Raw genomic sequence first — 22,859 nt, forward strand, 5'->3', positions numbered from 1 at the left:
GTAGAGTAGCCCTATAACTCCTGTGAGGTCGGGTATGTAGAGTAGCCCTATAACTCCTATGAGGTCGGGTAAGTAGAGTAGCCCTAGAACTCCTATGAGGCCGGGTAAGTAGAGTAGCCCTAGAACTCCTATGAGGTCGGGATAAGTAGAGTAGCCCTAGAACTCCTATGAGGTCGGGTAAGTAGATATATGTGAGGTGTGACTAGAGACCACAAGTAGAGTAGCCCTATAACTCCTATGAGGTCGGGTAAGTAGAGTAGCCCTATAACTCCTGTGAGGTCGGGTAAGTAGAGTATCCCTAGAACTCCTATGAGGCCGGGTAAGTAGAGTAGCCCTAGAACTCCTATGAGGTCGGGTAAGTAGAGTAGCCCTAGAACTCCTATGAGGTCGGGTAAGTAGAGTAGCCCTAGAACTCCTATGAGGTCAGGTAAGTAGAGTAGCCCTAGAACTCCTATGAGGCCGGGTAAGTAGAGTAGCCCTAGAACTCCTATGAGGTCGGGTAAGTAGAGTAGTCCTATAACTCCTATGAGGTCGGGATAAGTAGAGTAGCCCTAGAACTCCTGTGAGGTCGGGATAAGTAGAGTAGCCCTATAACTCCTGTGAGGTCGGGTAAATAGAGTAGCCCTAGAACTCCTATGAGGCCGGGTAAGTAGAGTAGCCCTAGAACTCCTATGAGGTCGGGTAAGTAGAGTAGCCCTAGAACTCCTATGAGGCCGGGTAAGTAGAGTAGCCCTAGAACTCCTATGAGGTCGGGTAAGTAGAGTAGCCCTAGAACTCCTATGAGGTCAGGTAAGTAGAGTAGTCCTATAACTCCTATGAGGTCGGGATAAGTAGAGTAGCCCTAGAACTCCTATGAGGTCGGGTAAGTAGATATATGTGAGGTGTGACTAGAGACCACAAGTAGAGTAGCCCTATAACTCCTATGAGGTCGGGTAAGTAGAGTAGCCCTATAACTCCTGTGAGGTCGGGTAAGTAGAGTATCCCTAGAACTCCTATGAGGCCGGGTAAGTAGAGTAGCCCTAGAACTCCTATGAGGTCGGGTAAGTAGAGTAGCCCTAGAACTCCTATGAGGTCGGGTAAGTAGAGTAGCCCTAGAACTCCTATGAGGTCAGGTAAGTAGAGTAGCCCTAGAACTCCTATGAGGCCGGGTACGTAGAGTAGCCCTAGAACTCCTATGAGGTCGGGTAAGTAGAGTAGTCCTATAACTCCTATGAGGTCGGGATAAGTAGAGTAGCCCTAGAACTCCTGTGAGGTCGGGATAAGTAGAGTAGCCCTATAACTCCTGTGAGGTCGGGTAAATAGAGTAGCCCTAGAACTCCTATGAGGCCGGGTAAGTAGAGTAGCCCTAGAACTCCTATGAGGTCGGGTAAGTAGAGTAGCCCTAGAACTCCTATGAGGCCGGGTAAGTAGAGTAGCCCTAGAACTCCTATGAGGTCGGGTAAGTAGAGTAGTCCTATAACTCCTATGAGGTCAGGTAAGTAGAGTAGTCCTATAACTCCTATGAGGTCGGGATAAGTAGAGTAGCCCTAGAACTCCTATGAGGTCGGGTAAGTAGATATATGTGAGGTGTGACTAGAGACCACAAGTAGAGTAGCCCTATAACTCCTATGAGGTTGGGTAAGTAGAGTAGCCCTATAACTCCTATGAGGTCGGGTAAGTAGAGTAGCCCTATAACTCCTGTGAGGTCGGGTAAGTAGAGTATCCCTAGAACTCCTATGAGGCCGGGTAAGTAGAGTAGCCCTAGAACTCCTATGAGGTCGGGTAAGTAGAGTAGCCCTAGAACTCCTATGAGGTCGGGTAAGTAGAGTAGCCCTAGAACTCCTATGAGGTCGGGTAAGTAGAGTAGCCCTAGAACTCCTATGAGGTCAGGTAAGTAGAGTAGCCCTAGAACTCCTATGAGGCCGGGTAAGTAGAGTAGCCCTAGAACTCCTATGAGGTCGGATACGTAGAGTAGCCCTAGAACTCCTATGAGGCCGGGTAAGTAGAGTAGCCCTAGAACTCCTATGAGGCCGGGTAAGTAGAGTAGCCCTAGAACTCCTATGAGGTCGGATACGTAGAGTAGCCCTAGAACTCCTATGAGGCCGGGTAAGTAGAGTAGCCCTAGAACTCCTATGAGGCCGGGTAAGTAGAGTAGCCCTAGAACTCCTATGAGGTCGGATACGTAGAGTAGCCCTAGAACTCCTATGAGGCCGGGTAAGTAGAGTAGCCCTAGAACTCCTATGAGATGGGGTAATAGGAGGAGTTCTAGCCCAGCCGCCCATCCCACCACACACAGCTCCTGGGTAGGGATTATTCTTTCATTGTCATTGTCAGCCTAGAAGGTAAGCGCAGCTTGTACCCGCCCTGGGAGTTCGCGGCTTCTCCCCTGAGGCGGCGCATCTCCATCAGTGCACTGGCTGTGCTATTGTGTGTGGAGCTTCATGACGAACCGCTTTAAAGTGACCCCGGCGCCCTCCGGCTCCGGGGAAGTGGATCCGTGGGCAGAGGAGCCAGGTGTCCAGGAGCCATTGAGCCGGCAGGCATACTTGTCTGTAAGTGAGGCTGAAGAGGAGCGCTGTGCTTCTGTCCCGATCCTGGAATATTCCAGGGAGCCCAACAAGTACGGTAAGTGGCCAAGTGCACTGTTCTTAGTGAGCGCATGGTTACCTCCTGACACTTGTGTGCCCGGGCGTTATGCTGACCATTAGCTGCCATACCATTGTAAAGTAAGGGAGGGGTTGGAAGTCTATGGCAACGTTTCCTGCTATTGACTACATGTCGCTAAATCAATAGCTTTCTGCTCGGCGTCCGCTTCCGCTGTGTAGTGTGTGGAGCCTGTGGTACCTGAGTGGTCAGTGCCGGTGTTTGTGAATATGTGGAGTTCACTCTGGATTTGGGCTGTTGTATTCTCCGGTATCCCACCTGATGCTGCCATTCTCGTTACCACACGTGTGTATCAGGCGCAGACTATGCGATTAGCGGCCGATCTGGTCGCTTGTTATTTAGTAAGGGACCTCCCAGGGGCTGGCGGCGGTGAGGCTGTTATCGCTGCAATACTTCTGGCACTCTCCTGAAAGTTTCTCTGTGATAGCCTGCTAGTGAAGCAGTAAACAAGTGGCAAGGGCAAGTGTTACAGAAGGGTGTCCAAGCTGAAGCAATGGCTGGGGACGAATTCTCACACCACAAAATATCCAGCTGTTGGGAGTTTTGTGTAATAGGGAGGCAATGTGAATAGTGTTCTCAGTAACTTTCTAATATACTTTGTATAAATATCTCTTGTTTGCAGTCACTGTATGGAAATTATGTTCTTTACTTACAAATACTAAAAACTTGCATATATCATGTCCAGTCTGACCCACGTCCCAGTCATACAGCCGCAGCAATGTACTTAGTATGGCTGGGTTCACATTTGCATTGCAGATTCCATCAAACTTTGTCTAAAATTGCTGGATGAAAATGTTTGAAGAGCCTGACTGTTTTTAATTGGTGACTTCTGCTAACCCCCCCCCCCAAAAAAAAAACAAAAAAAACCCCAAAAACCCAGACACATGGCAGTCCCCATTATAGTCAGTGGGGTCCCTCAGGCTCTGATGGTGTCTTATTTTAATGGTTCATTTGTCTGTTCTTCTGCTCCCCTGACAGACCAGATGAATGGACACCCGGCGCTAATGTGAGGGATTGTGGATTAAACTGTCGGATGATACATTTTATACTCAAATATTGTAGCAAATTGACATGAAAGCTGCTGGTGAGGTCGCACATTGTGGAAAAGCTGTTGCTTTCTTGCAGTTTATGCAGTGTTTTTGGTTAAAATAATAATAACAATAATAATAATAATATTATGATTAAATCATAATAATAATAATTAATAATGAGGATTGAGTACCCTGATGAGCCACCGTTAACATACGCACAAGATGAGTTATGGTTGGACATGATATAGCATTCTGTGGCACATTTGTCCATCCACTGAAACAATCCTGCTTCTCTCAGTCTAAAGATGCACCTCCGGGGTAAAATGTATTTCAGTGTGTTGTAGTGACATGTGTGGCACTGTCTGCAATCTCTCACCCAGAAGTAGCCTCTGAGAGCATATTTATAGGTCTAATCTGATCATACCTGTCATTATTTATTTTTATTTACTTCTCCCTTGTGGTAATTCACTCTCACTCCCATTAATTTAAATGGGAGTGTCAGAGATAGCAGATTGCTGTACTTTAGCTGTCTCTGGTGCTTCCAGTGAATTTAGTGGGGGAGCCTCTGCATCTCTTATGGTTTGGCTGTATACAAAATGGGGGTAATACACACCCCATTCTCAAGATTGGTGGGGGGTTAGATCCCCACCAAACAGCAATTTATTACATATATTTTCACGACATATCCGCTTTCAGTTTTTTCTGTCAGAGATAGATTGTTATGGAATGGTCTGTTTTTTTTTTCCCCAGAACTATACATTATGACAATGTGGCAGCTGATAAGTGGGAGTGTTGGGTGTTTGGTTCCTACCAGTCTAATACTTATGATGTAAGAATCGACCATAAATAATTATACCATAAACGTCTTGGACTACACCATTTATGTATTATTATTATTGTATAGTCCCTTTATTTGGATTTTTAATTATAGTCAATACAATAAAGAAACAAGTAGAAGAGTAAAAGGAAAAAAAAATCAAATATGAACAAAAAACCCTCAACCAATACAATAAGACATGTATTAATAAATAACGTCAAATATAAACCACCTCCTCCACCAACTATTAATCCCTGCCATATGAGCTAACTCAGACTAGTGAGATAGCATGTCTGTCTTGTAATACTTCTGCAGAGTACCAAGCTGTGTACTTAAAGGGGTATTCCCACGTCACATACTCACCAGTCTTTGTTGCTGTAAATTCTTCTTTCTTCCGGCTTTGTTGCGTCATTGGTGGGCAGGGTTACATATGCAAAGCCAGCGGCGAGATGCCGCTGCCCCTGCGTGCACGCTCATAGATGGTGAGACCAGTCTAGCCATCACAATGCGAATACAGACCCGACATCCGCCTCTCTCTATTACAGCGGATGCCGGGTCTGTATTCGCATTGTGAAGGCTAGACTGGTCTATGAGCGTGCACGCTTTGCATGCAGGGTTCTTCTGTCCGCTTGAGAAGTTGGACATCTTCATTTGCAGACAGGGAAGGACGCACCCGATGCCCATTGAAATGAATGACAGGTGTCACGGACACAGCTAGTGTCCGCTCCTAATGTCCGTGACAGATTTTGAGCGGACACTAGGAGCGGACACTACCTGTTGGACACTGACGGTAGTGTGAACGCTCCCTTAGTAGTGTAGGTACTTCCTACATTCCCATTCCTTTTGTAGCCATGTTTGGCTTTGGATCAAAAAATGCAGCAAAATCTGCAACAAAAAAGACTGCGTTTCCACAACTTGGGGCCTCAGTTTTAGGCTCAGGTCCCACATTGCAGAATGCTGCTTTTTTTTGTTGCAGATTTTGTTGCTCTTTTTTTTTTTTTTTTTTTTTTTAAAGCCAAAAATGGCTACAAAAGGAATGAGAAATCATGTAGGAAGCTCTTGTACATCTACGTTTTGCACAATGCACTCCTGGCTTTGGCTCAAAAAAACAGCAAAATCTATAACAAAAAAATGCTGCGTTTCCACAATGTGGATCCTCAGTGTTCTTTGGCCGTGGCATTTAGGGGTTAAATCTTCAGAAACTTTTCTAGCAAAGTTTTGGTTTTGTTCTTGGTTTTTTATTTCATACCAGCAGGAGGACCCGGCTTCGCATGGGTATATTTCATTTTTTGTTTGTGTAGTGGCCCTATAAGAATTGCCCAGTTTTGCACTGGTGTATTTTGTATGTCGTTTATGTGTGTGTGTCTCTGTCCGCGACTTGGATGATCCACCTATATTCAGCAAATTGCAGCCGTCGATGGTTTGCCTGCTCTGGTGTTTCATCAGCTCTTAAGCTGTCCCACTGCTGAACTTGTTCCTCACGCCGTGTCTGTGATTGTTCCGGCAGCTCACAGGGACGCCATATAATGAGCGTGTTGTTGGAGTTTAGTGATCCACATGCTGCGGCAGCTCTTTAGCTGTCCCACTGCTGAACTCATTCCTCACGCTGTGCCCGTGATTGTTCCAGCATCTCAGCAGCTCGATGGAAAGCCATATAATGAGCGTGTTTTTGGCGCCGATGATCCCGTTAGCTCCGCTTGAGAACTCTGTTGACTTCTGGCTACTTTCATAGTTGTCGTTGTTTTAGAATTTTGCAACAAATTAGATTTTCTTTTTCCCAGCATGTTTAAAAGTAGCCAGTTTGGATTAAAGGTGTTTTCCCATGTCAGTGTGTCAGCATGTTGCCTGGAGCAGATCAGATAATATGTAAATGCAAGTACAGAATCCACTGGGGGTTAGCTGAGTGTTTACATAGCTTCTGATAAAGCCAGGTCTGTTATCTCTCTGAGATAAGCTGCAGCAAGAGCAGTGTAATATAGTATGTGAACATAAATTCATAACAGTCGTGAAGCCATGCCATTTACCGGAATAAAAAAGCCTGTGTTTTAATCAAGGTTACAAACTATCTGTGTGCCAAATTTCATTTGAATCCGTTCAGTTGTTTTTGCGTGATTGAGGAACAAACACACAAACAACCAAACTTTTTTCCCAGGACCCCCACAAAACCCAAACTCACATCACTATTTCTGCAATCTCACACACTTTGGACCATAGCAAGCCACAAAATTCATATTACCCTCTACAGCAGAGGTCAGCATGCCAAGAGTGGCACTCCTGCCATATTTCACTGGCACACCAGCAGCCCAGGACCTGCAAGAGTTAAATGAAGTCCGAGTCTCTTCAGTGGGCTGCTAGATCTCAAGCATAAAGACACTCCCCTTTGAGAGGGGTGCAGGAAACCCAGGGGGTGGAGCTTAATCGCTCAGGTCTGTGCCTGCTATAGTGGTCTGCATCCTGCTAACATTCCCCGAGGAGAAGAGGAAGCTGCTAGCAAAGTGACACTGAAAAACACACAGGTACATAGGATTACTGTTCTCATTAATGTCCGGCATTTGGAGTTATTAGTTTAGTCTTAGTAACTCCATGTGCCTCACATTAATAGGAATAACCCCCATCATGTCCCTCATATTAACCCCTGTGTGCCTCACATGGATAGGAATAAACCCCATCATGTCCCTCATATTAACCCCTGTGTGCCTCACATTATTAGGAATAAACCCCATCATGTCCCTCATATTAACCCCTGTGTGCCTCATATTAATAGGAATAAACCCCATCATGTCCCTCATATTAACCCCTGTGTGCCTCACATTATTAGGAATAAACCCCATCATGTCCCTCATATTAACCCCTGTGTGCCTCATATTAATAGGAATAAACCCCATCATGTCCCTCATATTAACCCCTGTGGGCCCCATATAAGGGTTACTAATAAACCTCAATAATGAAGATACTTAACTATTACCTCCAAGTCTCTCACATATCAGTAACTCTTACACAAGGGTTAATGTGAGGGACATGATGGGGTTAATTGCTATTACTAAGAGGCGCATGGAGTTACTAAACTGTCATGCACAGGGCCAGACTTTATGTGGCTGCTCGAGAGTATCCTGTGCCCAAAACTGACATGTACTGGCAGAAAATAACAAATCATACAATGTCGTATATCGAAGTATATTCACTTGTAATACCTCTGTCCCAAAGACACTATGTACAGTTTATACCAACACCGTATAGCAGCTGAAATACAAATTACATTCAACACAAAAGTCTCATGTGCTCTCAGAATTACAGCAAAAACAAGATACACAGTTACATTTCATATCCCATACCTTATACACAGTACGAAAACCTTACCCGCGCCTGTATATACCCACTTCTACAATCACCGCAGACGAAGTCGCGGGTACCAGCTATAATATTATAAAGGTGAAAGTTTGTGAGTTTGGATGTTTGTGGGTTTGTGTGTTTGGATGTTTGGATGTTTAGATGTTTGTTCCTCAATCACGCAAAACCCGCTCCATCGATTTGGCTGAAATTTTCCACAAACATAGTCACTACACTCGATTGCGCAATAGGCTACTTTTCGTCACAATAGCACACATACGTTTTTCCCAGGACCCCCACAAAACCCAAACTCACATCACTATTTCTGCAATCTCACACACTTTGGACCATAGCAAGCCACAAAACTCATATTGCCCTCTACAGCAGAGGTCAGCATGCCAAGAGTGGCACTCCTGCCATATTTCACTGACACACCAGCAGCCCAGGACCTGCAAGAGTTAAATGAAGTCCGAGTCTCTTCAGTGGGCTGCTAGAGCTCAAGCATAAGGACACTCCCCTTTGAGAGGGGTGCAGGAGGAAACCCAGGGGGTGGAGCTTAATCGCTCAGGTCTGTGCCTGCTATAGTGGTCTGCATCCTCCTAACATTCCCCGAGGAGAAGAGGAAGCTGCTAGCAAAGTGACACTGAAAAACACACAGGTACATAGGATTACTGTTCTCATTAATGTCCGGCATTTGGGGTTATTAGTTTAGTCTTAGTAACTCCATGTGCCTCACATTAATAGGAATAACCCCCATCATGTCCCTCATATTAACCGCTGTGTGCCTCACATTATTAGGAACTAGCTGGTACCCGCGACTTCGTCTGCGGTGATTGTAGAAGTGGGTATATACAGGCGTGGGTAAGGTTTTCGTAGTGTGTATAAGTTTCTCTGCTCCCAGAGTCATACGAGGTCTTAATTTTTGCTGGGGTGATTGTAGAAGTGGGTATATACAGGCGCGGGTAAGCTTTTCGTACTGTGTATAAGGTATGGGATATGAAATTTAACTGTGTATCTTGTTTTTGCTGTAATTCTGAGAGCACAGGGGTTAATGAGGGACATGACGGGGTTAATTGCTATTACTAAGAGGCGCATGGAGTTACTAAACTGTCATGCACAGGGCCAGACTTTATGTGGCTGCTGGAGAGTATCCTGTGCCCAAAACTGACATGTACTGGCGGAAAATAACAAATCATACAATGTCGTATATCGAAGTATATTAACCTGAAATACCTCTGTCCCAAAGACACTATGTACAGTTTATACCAACACCGTATAGCAGCTGAAATACAAATTACATTCAACACAAAAGTCTCATGTGCTCTCAGAATTACAGCAAAAACAAGATACACAGTTACATTTCATATCCCATACCTTATACACAGTACGAAAACCTTACCCACGCCTGTATATACCCACTTCTACAATCACCGCAGACGAAGTCGCGGGTACCAGCTAGTTTATATATAATATTATTATATTATATATAAATTATGATACACCAACTATGTTATTTAGTTGTTTTTGTGGCTGTGTGTCTGGGCCAATTTGAGCTGCAAAATATAGAGCAGATCATATCTCTATCTGCATTTCCAGCCCTGTCAATTCATTTATAAAGTATGGGTCAATGAAAACCACCTCTATGCCGTTTTTTTGCAGGTAGGTGGATCTTTTATGGAGGTGACGCACTCTGTACCCAGGTGTGGCTATAGCCAAATCCAGGCCCCTTGCGCCAGTGCTTTCACTTCTAGAGTAAGTGTGACATCCATTAATTCCTGGCTGTGGTTTTGCAGTTACCACACCTCCAGGAATTAAACGTATCTGAAATTAATCCGCGTTTCAATTAGAGAAAACTGAAAGTACCAGCGACCGGGGAATGGATGTATCCTCCAGGCACATAGCAGTAAACACATGTGGCTGGGAGCACAGTAAGACAGCACTCCTGTGTTACGTTTTGTGGTATATGACTTTAGTATAGGGGTCGTCAGCCTTACAATTATTGCCTAGCACTCCAAGGACCTTATATTTGATTTATTTATTTTTATTTAAATTGGCACGCAAAAAAAAAGTTGCCTACCCCTGGTGTAGAAGCAGCTATACAGGGTTCGGTCATTAGTCTGACACCAAATTTTCATGATGACAGATTACCTAAAAATACTGCCAACAGACCTTTTTCATAAGGACTATAAAGGCTGTGTTTAGCATCTTACGTGATTAGTATAGTTGAATGTCCATCAAGTTCAACCAAGGAATTGAAAACTGCATGATTAAAGGAAATAACTATTCTATACATTTCCGTAAGCATCAATGCTATTTTGCTGTAAAAGGCAATTATACAGATTCACATAAATCCCCTCCAAAGAAAAGGTCTTAATAAAGAACAGCTTTTATGGGCCATTTAATATTTATACAGATTTCATATACCCCTTAAACATCTCTTATCAAGACTAAAATGTAATTCTTGTATTCTTCCCTCTTCAAGTCCCTTATCAGTTTTGTGGCTCTCCTTTTCCAACTCTACAGCATCTTTTCTGTGAACACAGGTAATGGAGAATTGATGATTAATAAAAAGGGTAATTGTACATCCCTGTCCTGCTAGTCCATACCTTTGTAATATATGGCCTTCGATGCAGCTGATTGACATTACATGCTGCAATTTAATCTAAGATCTACAAGTATACCCACAAAAACAAAAATAGAGAACAGCACCGAGCTGCATATGGTGAGGTACCGTATGGTGAATTTCAACTAGTAGTATGAGAGCTTCTCACCTTGCGAGGTTGTATATCACAACCATTTGTTAGGCTTTTGAACCACTTGAGGAGGGAGGGTTCCGCCCCAGGTGATGAGACAGCAGGATCCGTATCACCTTTGGTGTCATTCAATATGTTCAATATGTGTTCATACAACCAATACCAAGTAATTATTAATTTGACAGTGGTCAATTTTATAGCTTATGTAGCTCTACAGTTTTAGACTTATGTATCTTTTCTACGTTCTGGATGTTTGACTGTGTATTCCTACTTTCTATTTTTTGCTTATATGTGATTTAGCTTATACACTTGAAAAAAGGCGTTGTGCTCGAAACACGTTGTGTTCCTTTAACTGAAAATAAAGAATATTGTATGACTGTTGGCTGAGCGCGGTGATCCTTTTCGAAATCTGGTCCTCCCATACAAGTACACCCACGTCCTTCTCCACCACTGGACGTCAAATATTTCATGCGGATTGTTTTTACCCATATGCATAAGGTCAGGTTCACACTGCCGTTGCTGATGACAGCAACAGACATTAAACTGTTGCAGAGAATGTACAACTGATTCTGTGTCTGTTCCCATTGACATTAATGTAAACAACATGACGGAGGCGATCTTCAGTCCTGTTTCTTTAGTTTTGTAAGGGGGCGTTCATACTACCGTCAGTGTCCGACAGGTAGTGTCCGCTCCTAGTGTCCGTTCAAAATCTTGCACGGACATTAGCAGCGGACACTAGCTGTGTCCGTGACATTTTGCATTGATTTAAATGGATATCGGGTGCGTTGTTTTACACTCCATGCCTGTCCTTAAGTGTTCGAAACAGGGATACAGTTGCTGTCCCGTTGGTGGAGATAGGGTCCCACCCCGTCAAAACTGGTAAGTAATAGAGCTCCACACGAAAACTGTGTTCAAGATAATTTATTGTAGCGAATGAGTCATTCGCTACAATAAATTATCTTGAACACAGTTTTCGTGTGGAGCTCTATTACTTACCTGTCCTTAAGTGTTCGTTCCTAAAGATGTTCGACTTTTCAAGCGGACAGAGAAAACCTACAAGTAGGGTTTTGCTGTCCGCTTGAAAAGTTGGACATCTTTAGGAGCGGACACTTAAGGACAGGCATGGAGTGTAAAACAACGCACCCGATATCCATTTAAATCAATGCAAAATGTCACGGACACAGCTAGTGTCCGCTGCTAATGTCCGTGCAAGATTTTGAACGGACATTAGCAGCAGACACTACCTGTCAGACACTGACGATAGTGTGAACGCTCCCTAATAGAAGAAATATATGACTTCATTTAACGTTACAAAAGTAAATAAACATGATGGGAGATAGTCCTTGTCTTGTTTGATTCTGTGTCTGTTCCCATTGACAATAATGTATTCTGTGTCCATTCTCTGCAACATTTTAATGTCCAGTGTGAACCCAGCCCAACTTCATATTTATCTACATTTGAACCTCACTTGCTCAGTGGATGCCCAAACACTGCCATGTTGGTTTGAAACTTGTGTGTATCCTCCATAGATGGCACTATACTATGTATCTTACGTAGTAATATTGCAGTTGAGGTTGGATGAAGACACCGGTCCATCAAGTTCAACCTATAACCCTACAGTGTCGATCCAACGGAAGGAAAAGAAAATGAGGCTGCTGCCAATTGTCCCATGTTGGGGGAAACCATTTCCTTCCTGACTCCAAATCTAGTAGACCGTATTAAACACTCGGTCAGCTTGTCTTTACCAAAATCTAATACCCACAGCCTGTAACCTTTTTTTTTTTACATTCAAGAACGGCATCCAGGTTCCTTTTGAACTTGCACGATTAATTCACCATCACCACTTCTTGTGGCAATAAGTTCCATAGCCTCACTTACAGTAAAGAGTCTGTCTTGGTTACTGGTGACATATTCTCTCCTGTAGGTGGAGAGGATGTCCCCTTATCGCCGTCTCCAGCTTAGGAGTAAAATGATCTTTAGAAAGGTCATTGTAGTGTACCTTCATGTATTTGTACATTGTGATTAGTTATTTCCGTAGTTGTCGTCTTTTCTAAACTGAATAATTTCAAGTTTAAAGGGGCTCTATCATCAAAATTATGCCCTATGAGCCCCACATATGCCTGAATAGCCTTTAAAAAGGCTATTCAGGCACCGCTAATGGTATTTTAAAAGCCCCCCCCCCATCTTAAATGAATACCCTAAAAACAATATGAAAATATTCAAATCATACTTACCGTGCTCAGTGGACGTCGTCTTCAGTACCGCCTTCCTCTGGTATCTTCTTCCAGCGACGTCCTCCTGGGCTCTTTCTTCCACGCCTTCATCTTCTTTTCTTCTGGTGGATTTTGTTTAAATCCCGCGCGTGAGCAGTATCGCTCCCTCCGGAGCGCTACTGCACACACTCTGGCGCCATTTTTGTCAATGGGAGTTCGTGACCATACTGTGCATGCGCAGTATGCTTGCAAAATTCTAAGGGAACTGAGCATATGGAGTTCCCCTTAGAACTACGACAAAAAATGGCGCCGGAGCATGCGCAGTAGTGCTCCCTCCAGAGCGCTACTGCACATGTGCAGAATTTAAACACAACCTTCTAGAAGAAAAGAAGATGAAGGCGTACAGTACATGGCTCCATCCATTCTCCCATTGATGCGGTGAAGTAGTCCTGTGCCCTTAGTAGAATAACTCTCCCAAAACATAATGTTTCCTCCTCCATGCTTGACAGTGGGGATGGTGTCTTTGGGTCATAGGCAGAATTTCTCTTCCACCAAACACGGCGAGTTGAGTTAATACCAAAGAGCTCTTTTTTTTTTTTTTTTTTTTTTGTCTCATCTGACCAATCTGGATGATTGTGAGAGTGATTGGGAGAAGGTGCTGTGGTCAGATGAGACAAAAGTCTCCATGCTGAAGTTATTGTCCTGAAGTTACACTGATAAGGGAAGCTTTTAGGACTTTTATCATCACTTTTATCAATAAAATTTAACCCTTTACAGTGATCAGCAGTGATTTACTGCCTTTTCATTCACACTGTGCTAGTAGAACTTACTTCCTGCTCTGTTTCAGCAGGTAGTCTAGCAGAGATAACACAAGCAGTTTACAGCCCTCTACTATACTAAACTGTTGGTTAACTTACACATGGACAAGGTGTCCAGAAAATAAACTATGCTGTATATAAAACCATATAAAACCTATTTTTTTGTTGTTGAAAACTATATAGATATGTAGCCCCTGTAATAGAAAAAAATCTAGAGAATCTAATTTTAATATGTTTATATGCAATAGCACATATAAAAACTATTTTGTTTTATGGAAAAGTAGTAAAATTGTAATTTTTTTCCCACATTTTAGAACATTCTTCCACTTCTAGTGGAAAAAAAAAATTAAATCAGTTAATACATAATACTACTCATTTCAAGCCTTATGGGTCCTAAAAAAAACCCTGTGAAAAATAGTTGGGAATGGTAGGGGCTAGAGAAATCCAACTATGCAAGAATAGGTGGCGGGGCACCTATTAATTGATGTATTGATATGGACTTGTTGGAGGTGGTAGAAGGTCCTCTTTAAAACCTTGGTGACATAAGCCATAATAGCAAGGTCTTGAGGCAATCCATTGAATTGTTAAGGAGGAAACATGGTGCAGGTCCCAGCTGTTACATTCACCTGACCCACCCCTTCAGTTGAGTTTTGATAGCAGGTTTTAACCCCCTAGATACCACTGTAATTCTTGACCACAGCATCTGGAGTTGAAGCAACAAATTCCCGGGGGCCACACGGTGGCTCTGTGGTTAGCACTGCAGCCTTGCAGTGCTGGAGTCCTGGTGTTCAAATCCCGCCAAGGGCATAAAACCATCTGCAAGGAGTTTGTATGTTCTCCACGTGTTTGGATTTCCATCCCATATTCCAAAAAAAAAAAAAAAAAAAAGACATACCGATAGGAAAAAATGTACATTGTGAGCTCTATGTGGGGCTCACAATCTACGTAAAAAAAAAAAAAAAGCAACAAATTCCCATAAGGTGAGCATCGTAAAATAAAAAATAATAATATAATAAAGTATAAATTGGGTATTGCTATAATCATACCAATGCATAGAATAAAGGCAACATGATACTTATACTGTACTGTGAAAGGCAAAAAATGTGTATGTTAGAAAACAACTCAGAAAGCAAGAAGGGAGAATTTGGTGTACTCAATGTACTCCAGACAGTTCACATATTTCCTCCATCCACAGAGCATTCACATCTGGAAAACTAATGCTTACTATACTCCTTGGTAAATTTTTTTAAAGGGTGTAATTTGCAAAATTGGGTCACTTCCTGGGGGATTCAGGATACAGCATTTTTATGCCCACATATGACATTGTTGTACTTGGAACAACCCACTTAACAATGTCGAATATGAGTAGAAATTAGATAGAAATTAAAGTGTAGCTGAATTTAAATTTTTCCACAGATATGCCCTTTCAGTGTCTGATATGTTGTGTCCAGCTTCTGTCAGAAACTGAGACTTCAAAAGCTGTTGCAGCTATGATTAACCTGTTTAACAGTTTTTGGAGTATGTACCTCTGACACAAGCTGGTCACTGAAATGACATATACATGGAAACTTTCACTGTTGATCATCAGCAATACATTAGTTTATTACACTAAAATTGATAAATTACTTTTACAAAATGGGGTCACTCCCAGGGGAATTCTGCTTTACTGACACCAGTTGGGCTCTACAAAAGCAGCAAATCATCCAAAACCCTTTCCTCCTAAATCTATGCTCCAAAAGTCAAAAAGCACAGTGTTGCATCCCTTTTGAGACCTGTTGTATTCCCAAACACCAGTTTATGCCCACATAACATGCTCTGCTTAAATTAATACACCCCAACACATATGTCAGAGTCCTGAAGTGCACCCTGAAATTTTCCTGGTGGCGTCTGTACCACTTGGGTTCTGTATATCTTACAGCTCTCCTGAGACCCTGGACCTCTGTCCTTACTTTTGTTATGCCGCTATACCTGCACATCATTATCGGTGGCCATCTTGGATATTTTACTTTTATACTGTAGATCACCTCCTCTCTCTCTCTCTCTCTCCAGGCATTGCTGGTCTGAACACTCTATACTTTGTGACCGTGCCACTCTGCTGTCCTCTATGGTGCCTACTCCTACTCCTTGCTGTGCCTCTATGTTACCCCTCTGCAGACTTTCTGCTTCTAGTATACCAATAGGGAAACCACCGGTATGTCTATATTTCCAAAACCACAACTGTTTTGGAAACAGCAACATGTCAATTATACCTACGGAAACACTGGCGGTTTCTTTATAGGTATAATGGAAGGAAACCTGTGTGGACTCTCTATGAAAAGCACTGTGTGAAAAACCATGATGCGTTGCCACCACAGTTTTTCCCCACATCTTTTTTTTTTTCTGTGGGATACTTCGTGAGGCCCTTAGCCATAAACAAGAGAAGTTCAGACAGACTTTGAGAATAATCTTTTGAATTAGTGAAGTGAATGTAACACCTCAACTGAAGAGGCTGTGCGTTGGACCCAGGCACACATTTATAAATAATGTTGATAAGCTTTTGAAGTTTAAATTGAAGGCGTGCCAGAGGCTGAATGCCATTTACCAAATATGGGAACCAGGTGGTACTATGACCTATAACTCAAGCTCAGTTCCACCATTTTTACGAGAAACTTTATTCTGCTCCCACAATGGCCTGTCCTCTGGAGGTTGCTTCCATTATCCACTCTATTAGTTTCCCTTCCATTTCCTTTCCCAGGCAGCTGCCCTGAATGGTCCCATAGCTAAGGAAGAATTATAGACTGCTATAAATGCCCTCAAAAATGGGAAAGCCCCAGGACTTGATGGATTCTCCTCCCTATATTATAAGAAATTTAAAAGTATCCTCTTCCCACATCTCCTTCTAATGTTCAACAAAATCCCCCAGGACGGAAAATTAATAATACATCTAAATGCCATGCAAGTCGGCAAAGTTACCATATGGATCATGCATGAGGAAGGTCTGATGACCGAAACATCCTTAATGATCTACTTCTCCATTCTCTATTTTCTTCTCTCATATGTAAACACACAGAATTTTTTCCCTCCATGGCACATCAATTGTTGTAATCTATGTCCACAAATTAATGAATTTTTTGCTTTGAACACAAGCTACGTGTGTGCAGCAGAATCTTGTTTAGAATCAGCAATGGCAGCCCCAACCTCTCTGAAAGCCTTACTTTGGGCCCCGAGGTCAGCAGATCACTGTATTCCGGCAGCTACCAAGGTGACTGATTACATGCTACAATTGTGGTGGAGGGTTCATTTTCAGTATAGAAGCAAAACCCGATCTTGCCAGTAGTACCTTTGTTCTTTAATAGAGATGAGCGAGTAATGTTCGGATCAGCTGATCCGAACAGCACGCTTGCATAGAAATGAATGGACGTAGCCGGCACACGGGGGGTTAAGCGGCCGGCCGCCGTCAAAGCGGAAATACCAGGTGCATCCATTCATTTCTATGGAGTGTGCTGTTCGAATCGGCTGATCCAAACAGTACTCTCTCATCTCTATTCTTTAACCCCCTCTTCCCTCCTAGCCTATTCCCTGAGGCGTCTGTTTGGTGAAGACCTGCTCAGTTTCACTACCTCAATGATTTCCTCTCTAACCAGTGGGTTTTTACCAAAGAGTATTTTGCTACTACATACTCCGCTCCTCCCTCAGAGGCATTTCGGACTGCACAGGTCTTCCATTTTCTGCCCCTCCCTTCCCTCACACTACTTGTCCATAAATGAGTACTGGGGGGGGGGGGGGTTCCTCACCGCTCTCACAGTACAGCACTATAAGCGCTGCTGTGAGGAAGGGCGTTCCTTAATGACTTTCAGAAACGCCCTTCTGACGTTGAAGAGCTCTTCACTGGGGGCACAGATCGTGAAAGCCGGCAGTGTGCTGAATTCAGCGCACTGTCAGCTTTCTAGCAGTATATAAAAATGCATGTGCCCCAAGTGATGAAAGGTCCTCTTTAAGAAAGGCTATTCTTCTTTTACCTTTCTTTTTTCTGATCTGTGCCGCCGTTCCTGAGAAATTTCCTCTTTCTTCCATCTGTAAATGAGTTTTCAGACAGCACGGGAGGTTTGGATGCGTAGGAAGTAATAGAAGGGATATTAACAGGAATTTAGGGGGGAATAAGAAGAAATAAGGTAAGAGATGAATGGTTATTTAATCATATTGGATATATTTGTACATTATTTTGAAGGTCTTGCTCTGCTGTAGTTTAACCCTGATTAACATTTAGTTGATATAAATTGTTAATCTTTTTGGATTTATGTCCAGGCTCTGGTAAGCACTTGCATGTTGTTTGAAATCCGGATGACATTGAATTATATTTTGTGAATACATAGTGTAGTTATTTATATTAGAACATGTTTTGAATAACTTTATGTATCAACTCTACATCTAGCCTAACACTGGCATTTGAACTTACCTGAAATGGAGGGTGTTAACCTTTTTAGTAATCACCCACAGGTGATACTATTGAATAGGATATTGTGTGACGCATATATTTGGGTTTGGTAACCGCAGTCAATACGCTATGACTAAGAGGTCAGTTCACCTCGAAACGTGTTAGCGTTTTTTATTGCACCTATATGTTTTCTTTCTGCCACATTGTCTGTATTATGTCAATCTCGTTTTTAAGAAGATGAATTAAAATATGGAGTTTTAAAGATTGAATATCGGAGTGTTGCGGACCGCACTTTGACTGCAAAAGACCTAAAGGAAGATTTAGCAGACTCTGGAGTTATGAACATTGTTCTACTGTTCAGCGATACCTGTACAAATATGGCCTTCTTGGAAGAATTGTCAGAAGTAAACTTCTCCTGCGTCCTCCCCTTTTAAATTCAGCATAAGAAGTTTGCAAAAAAACATCTAAACAATCCTGATGCATTTTGGAAACAAGTCCTGTGGACCGATGAGATTAAAATAGAACTCTTTGGCCACAATGATCAAAGGTATGTTTGGAGAAAAAAGAGCACAGCATTTCAGGAAAAGAACCTCTCTCCAGCCATTAAGTATGGGAATGGATCAATCAATCATCCTTTGGGGTTGTGTTGTGGCACGGGGAACATGGATTCAATGAAGTTTCAGCAAATTCTTGAAGCAAACTTAACACCATCTGTAAAAAAAAAATAAATCTGAAATTCAAGAGAGGGCGGCTTATAAAAATGGATAATGATTCTAAACACATGTCATAATAGACCATAAACTACCTAAAAAGGTGCAGGCTGAAGGTTTTACCATGACCCTCACAGTCCCCTGATCTAAAAATCATTAAAAATCTGTGACTAGACCTCAAAAGGAGAGTGCATGCAAGACAGCTCAGGAATCTCACAGAACTGGAAGACTTTTCCAAGGAAGAATGGATGAAAATCCCTCAAACGAATTGAAAGACTCTTAGCTGGCTACAAAAAGCATTTACAAGTTGTGATACTTGGCAAAGGAGGTGCTACAAGCTTCTAACCATGTAGGGTGCCCAAACTTTTGCATCTGCCATTTTGATTTTTAGTTATTTTAAAAATGTAACATATGAAAATAAATATTTTTTTTTTTTTAAATACATTGGGAATGTGTCATTTCAAAGGGGCTCTATCACTGGGAAAAGTAATTTTTAACTGAGTGCATACTTGAATAGCCTTTAGAAAGGCTACTCCACACGTACCTTTTGTATTTAAATTGCCTCAGTAGTTTTTGAATGAGCCCATTTTTATTCATATGCTTATTCGCTCCCAGTGTGCATCCAGGAAGTCTCAACAAGCACCGTCTCTCCTGTGTGTACAGCACAGACTGTTGCTGATGACTTCTCTCTCTGCTCTAATACACAGCACACAGCAGAGAGAGAGAGTGCTCGCTGAGAACTTCTTGTGCTCGCTGGAGCCTAATTAGCATATAGTTACATAGTAGATGAGGTTGGATGAAGACATCAGTCCATCAAGTCCAACCTATAACCCTACAATCCCCTACAGTTAGACAAATAATAGAAAAAATAGTTTCTGCTCACCTTAATTCAAAAAGAGTAATCTTCGGGGTGCACGGCTAGCACTTCACTCCATCAGTGCTTTAAGATTAGATTCCAGATAGAGAAAACAGATGATCCAACAACTCTCCGATTCAGATAAAATTTAACTTTTAATATGCTTCACAAAAATGACCAAAACATGAAAAGTGAATGAATAAACAAGAAAGGCATCCAGACCGTCTTTGAACTTGTTTATTGAATCCACCATCACCACTTCCTGGTGAATAAAAACTGTCTCATTCAAAAACTACTGAGGCTATTTATATACAAAAGGTATGTGAGGAATAGCCTTTCTAAAGGCTATGCAAGTAGGTACTTAGGTAAAAATGACTTTTCCCAATTATAGAGCCCCTTTAATGTTATCCCTTTTGAAGATCATTTTACCTTCAACTTACTGAACTATTGGCAATAACAGTCTTCTTGACTAGGGGTGTCCAAACTTTTGCATGCCACTGTAACTGACGTGACCACGCCCTCAGCCCCGGGGAACAAATAAAGAAGCAGAGGATTTTGCAGAAAGGAATCACTATTATTTTTGTGTATTACAAAATGTATTCATCCTGCCAGAAAAAGTGGTTTGCTAGTTTAGCTACACTCTTTAAATTGACTTTTTTTAGACATCTAAAAACTTGTATTTCAAATGCTAAGATGTTCAGATTATAGAGCATGAAAATAGAAGCAATTATTGAGGACAATATAAACAATTCATATTTGCTGTATAAAATATATCCAGTCATATATGGTAGAAAGCCAGATCCCTATCATAATACAGGATGTGAGAAAAATATTGCGGAAGAAACTCTAGTCACAAACACAATTGAAGGAGATGTGTCATGGAAATATTACATGCAAACGAATGCACTAAAAAATAAATAAATAAATTACTGAAAGCTTTTTACTGCAGTATACCTTGAGTGAATGGGTGTGTCTGTTCTAATTGTATGGTCAGGACATTATTTTTACATGTTTTTATTCAGTTATACTTTTACTTTTGCAATCTTTAAAATTTATACAATTTCATACAATTAAAGGGTACTGATGGCAAAATGGTTTTTGTTTAATAACTATACATTGGACAATGCATTGGTTCATGCTTCTTAATGTTCAAAACATTTCACAAACATATGTGACTGTTTGTATGTATTTATTGCAATACTTATTGGTAATAGGTATGTTTATGCCTGTTTGTTTTTTTTTTTTCTCCTTGCCGATGACAACACCCCTGCTAGGAGACTGCCCATACTGAAATAGAAGACCTGGAAGATAAAAGGGATCACCCCCCCCCCCATCACCTCATTTAGATTTCATGTCTTCCTAGTGGGAGGTTCTTGGAGTACTGGCTTTCCAGGATAAAATGGTGGGGAAGAAGCTATTGTTAACGTTTCACCTCTGTTTCCCTAGAGTGGCCTAAGTCAGAATTAGTGTAAGTTCACACTGAGTTTTTTTGGTCAGGATTTTGAGACCGTATCCGCCTAAAAATCCTAACCAAAAAGATGGCTCCCATTGAAATCAATGGGAGCCGGTCAGGTCTTTTTTCTGGGAGCCGCAACAAAAAGAAGTAAGATGCTCATTCTTCAGGCCGATTCGGCGAATTTTTTTTTTTTCCTAAAAGTCGCCATATTCTGACACCCCTAACATTTTTATGTTACATGTACAGGGATGTATAGGGCGTCTTTTTTGAGGGGCGGGGTGTACTTTTCAGTTCTACCATTTTGGGGAATTTTTTGCTTTGATCACTTTTTATTCAAATTTTTATCAGAAACAAAACTGAAAAAACAGCGGTTTGGCGCTTTTGACTTTTTTCCCGCTACGGCGTTTACCGTACAGGAAAAATATTTTTATAGATTTGTAGAGTGGGCGATTTCGGACACAGGGATACCTAATGTGTAGGGGTTTCACAGTATTTAAGTACTTTTGTATGTGTTCTAGGGAAAGGGGGTGATTTGAACTTTTAATATTTTTAATTTTCATATATATTCAGGGTCTGGGGTTGCTAGGTGGGGTGGCATAGACACACAAGTCCAGTTTCTTTAGTCTAAAACAAAGGTAGAGTTTATTTTCACTCAAAAAAGGTAGTGCAGCAACAAAAGGAAAACAATACAAAAATAAATACCTGCTCGGCTAGGCTCTAACTAAACATAGAATAGGTTACCTCACCTAGAATAACAGAAATCCAAAAGCCAGTGGAATCATTCAGGACACAGCTCCAAAAATATGACCTCTCTCTTTGGCTCTCCAGCCCCAAAGTGTTGCTGCTGGAGCAACTTCTTAAGCCTCCTTGACGAGGAGACTCTCTGCAGCTGAGTCGTTGCCGGAACATCCCCAAAGTGTGGACTGGAGGGGGGGTGGAATTACAGGTCCCACTACCAACCTACCTGTCATACCGAAAAATCCAGCCCAATACTGAGCATTTACCAAAATGCTCAGCAGACGAAATTTGTCTGCTGAGAACAAACATTCCTTCTGGAGTTTTCTCATCTCACCCACCTGAGTAGTCTGGGTGAGATGTGCACCCCCTCCACTACCTGACCAGCCATCGGTTTACTATATAAATATATATATATATATTAAGCTTTTTTTTTTTTTTTTTTTGCATTTGTTAGAGTCCCTAGGGGTCTTGAACCCCAGGGGGTCTGATCACTAATGCAATGCATTGCAAAATCCCTGCGCTTCTGTTGCAGGCTACCTAGCATAGCCTTCAATAGACTGACCGGCTGGGGAGCCTTCACAAGGCTCCCGGCTGTCATAGCAACGTGACGCCGGCCCCAGAGCTTACTCCGGGTGCTGGTGATCACAGGAGAGGTTAATATAAGTCAAGGCTCCTAATTTTATACAAAAAAACTGGGAAAACTTATTGACTTGAGTATAAGCCTGGGGAAATCCACCATTGCAGATAAAAAGTCTGGTCATGTGAATTACAGCTTAGTAACTCGATGCGCCTCATAGTAATAACAGTTAACCCCCTGTGTGCCTCACATAAGAGTTAGACTGGTCTTACACGGCCGTAATGTAAGTCCGCAATTGATGGTTTTCAATTGCGGACCATTTGCGGACACATATTCAATGTGTCCTCTTACACCACCGGATATTTTATCTGTGGTGTGGCCGGGCCGCAACCATGGTCCGCAATTTATAGAACATGTCCGTAAAGGCTGTGAATTGCGGCAGGACATGGACATCTGTGGAGCCTATGTTGCTGATCAGCAACTTGCGGACTGTACATTCAATACGG

The 22,859-nt window shown here is 42.1% G+C and overlaps 1 protein-coding gene across 2 annotated transcripts in view; it reads left to right on the forward strand.

Annotated features, from left to right (window-relative positions):
- The first annotated feature begins 2,327 nt into the window (after positions 1-2,327).
- SLC12A7 (solute carrier family 12 member 7) overlaps positions 2,328-22,859 on the forward strand; it is a 143,726-nt gene continuing 123,194 nt past the window's right edge. For both annotated transcript variants that reach the window (XM_075271085.1, XM_075271086.1), the window contains exon 1: positions 2,328-2,604. In XM_075271085.1, the coding sequence (XP_075127186.1) occupies positions 2,421-2,604 (184 nt within the window). In that variant the 5' untranslated portion in view covers positions 2,328-2,420. The remainder of the gene's footprint in view (positions 2,605-22,859) is intronic.

Source organism: Leptodactylus fuscus, chromosome 4 (genome assembly GCF_031893055.1).
Source record: "Leptodactylus fuscus isolate aLepFus1 chromosome 4, aLepFus1.hap2, whole genome shotgun sequence".
NCBI classification, from domain to species: domain Eukaryota; kingdom Metazoa; phylum Chordata; class Amphibia; order Anura; family Leptodactylidae; genus Leptodactylus; species Leptodactylus fuscus.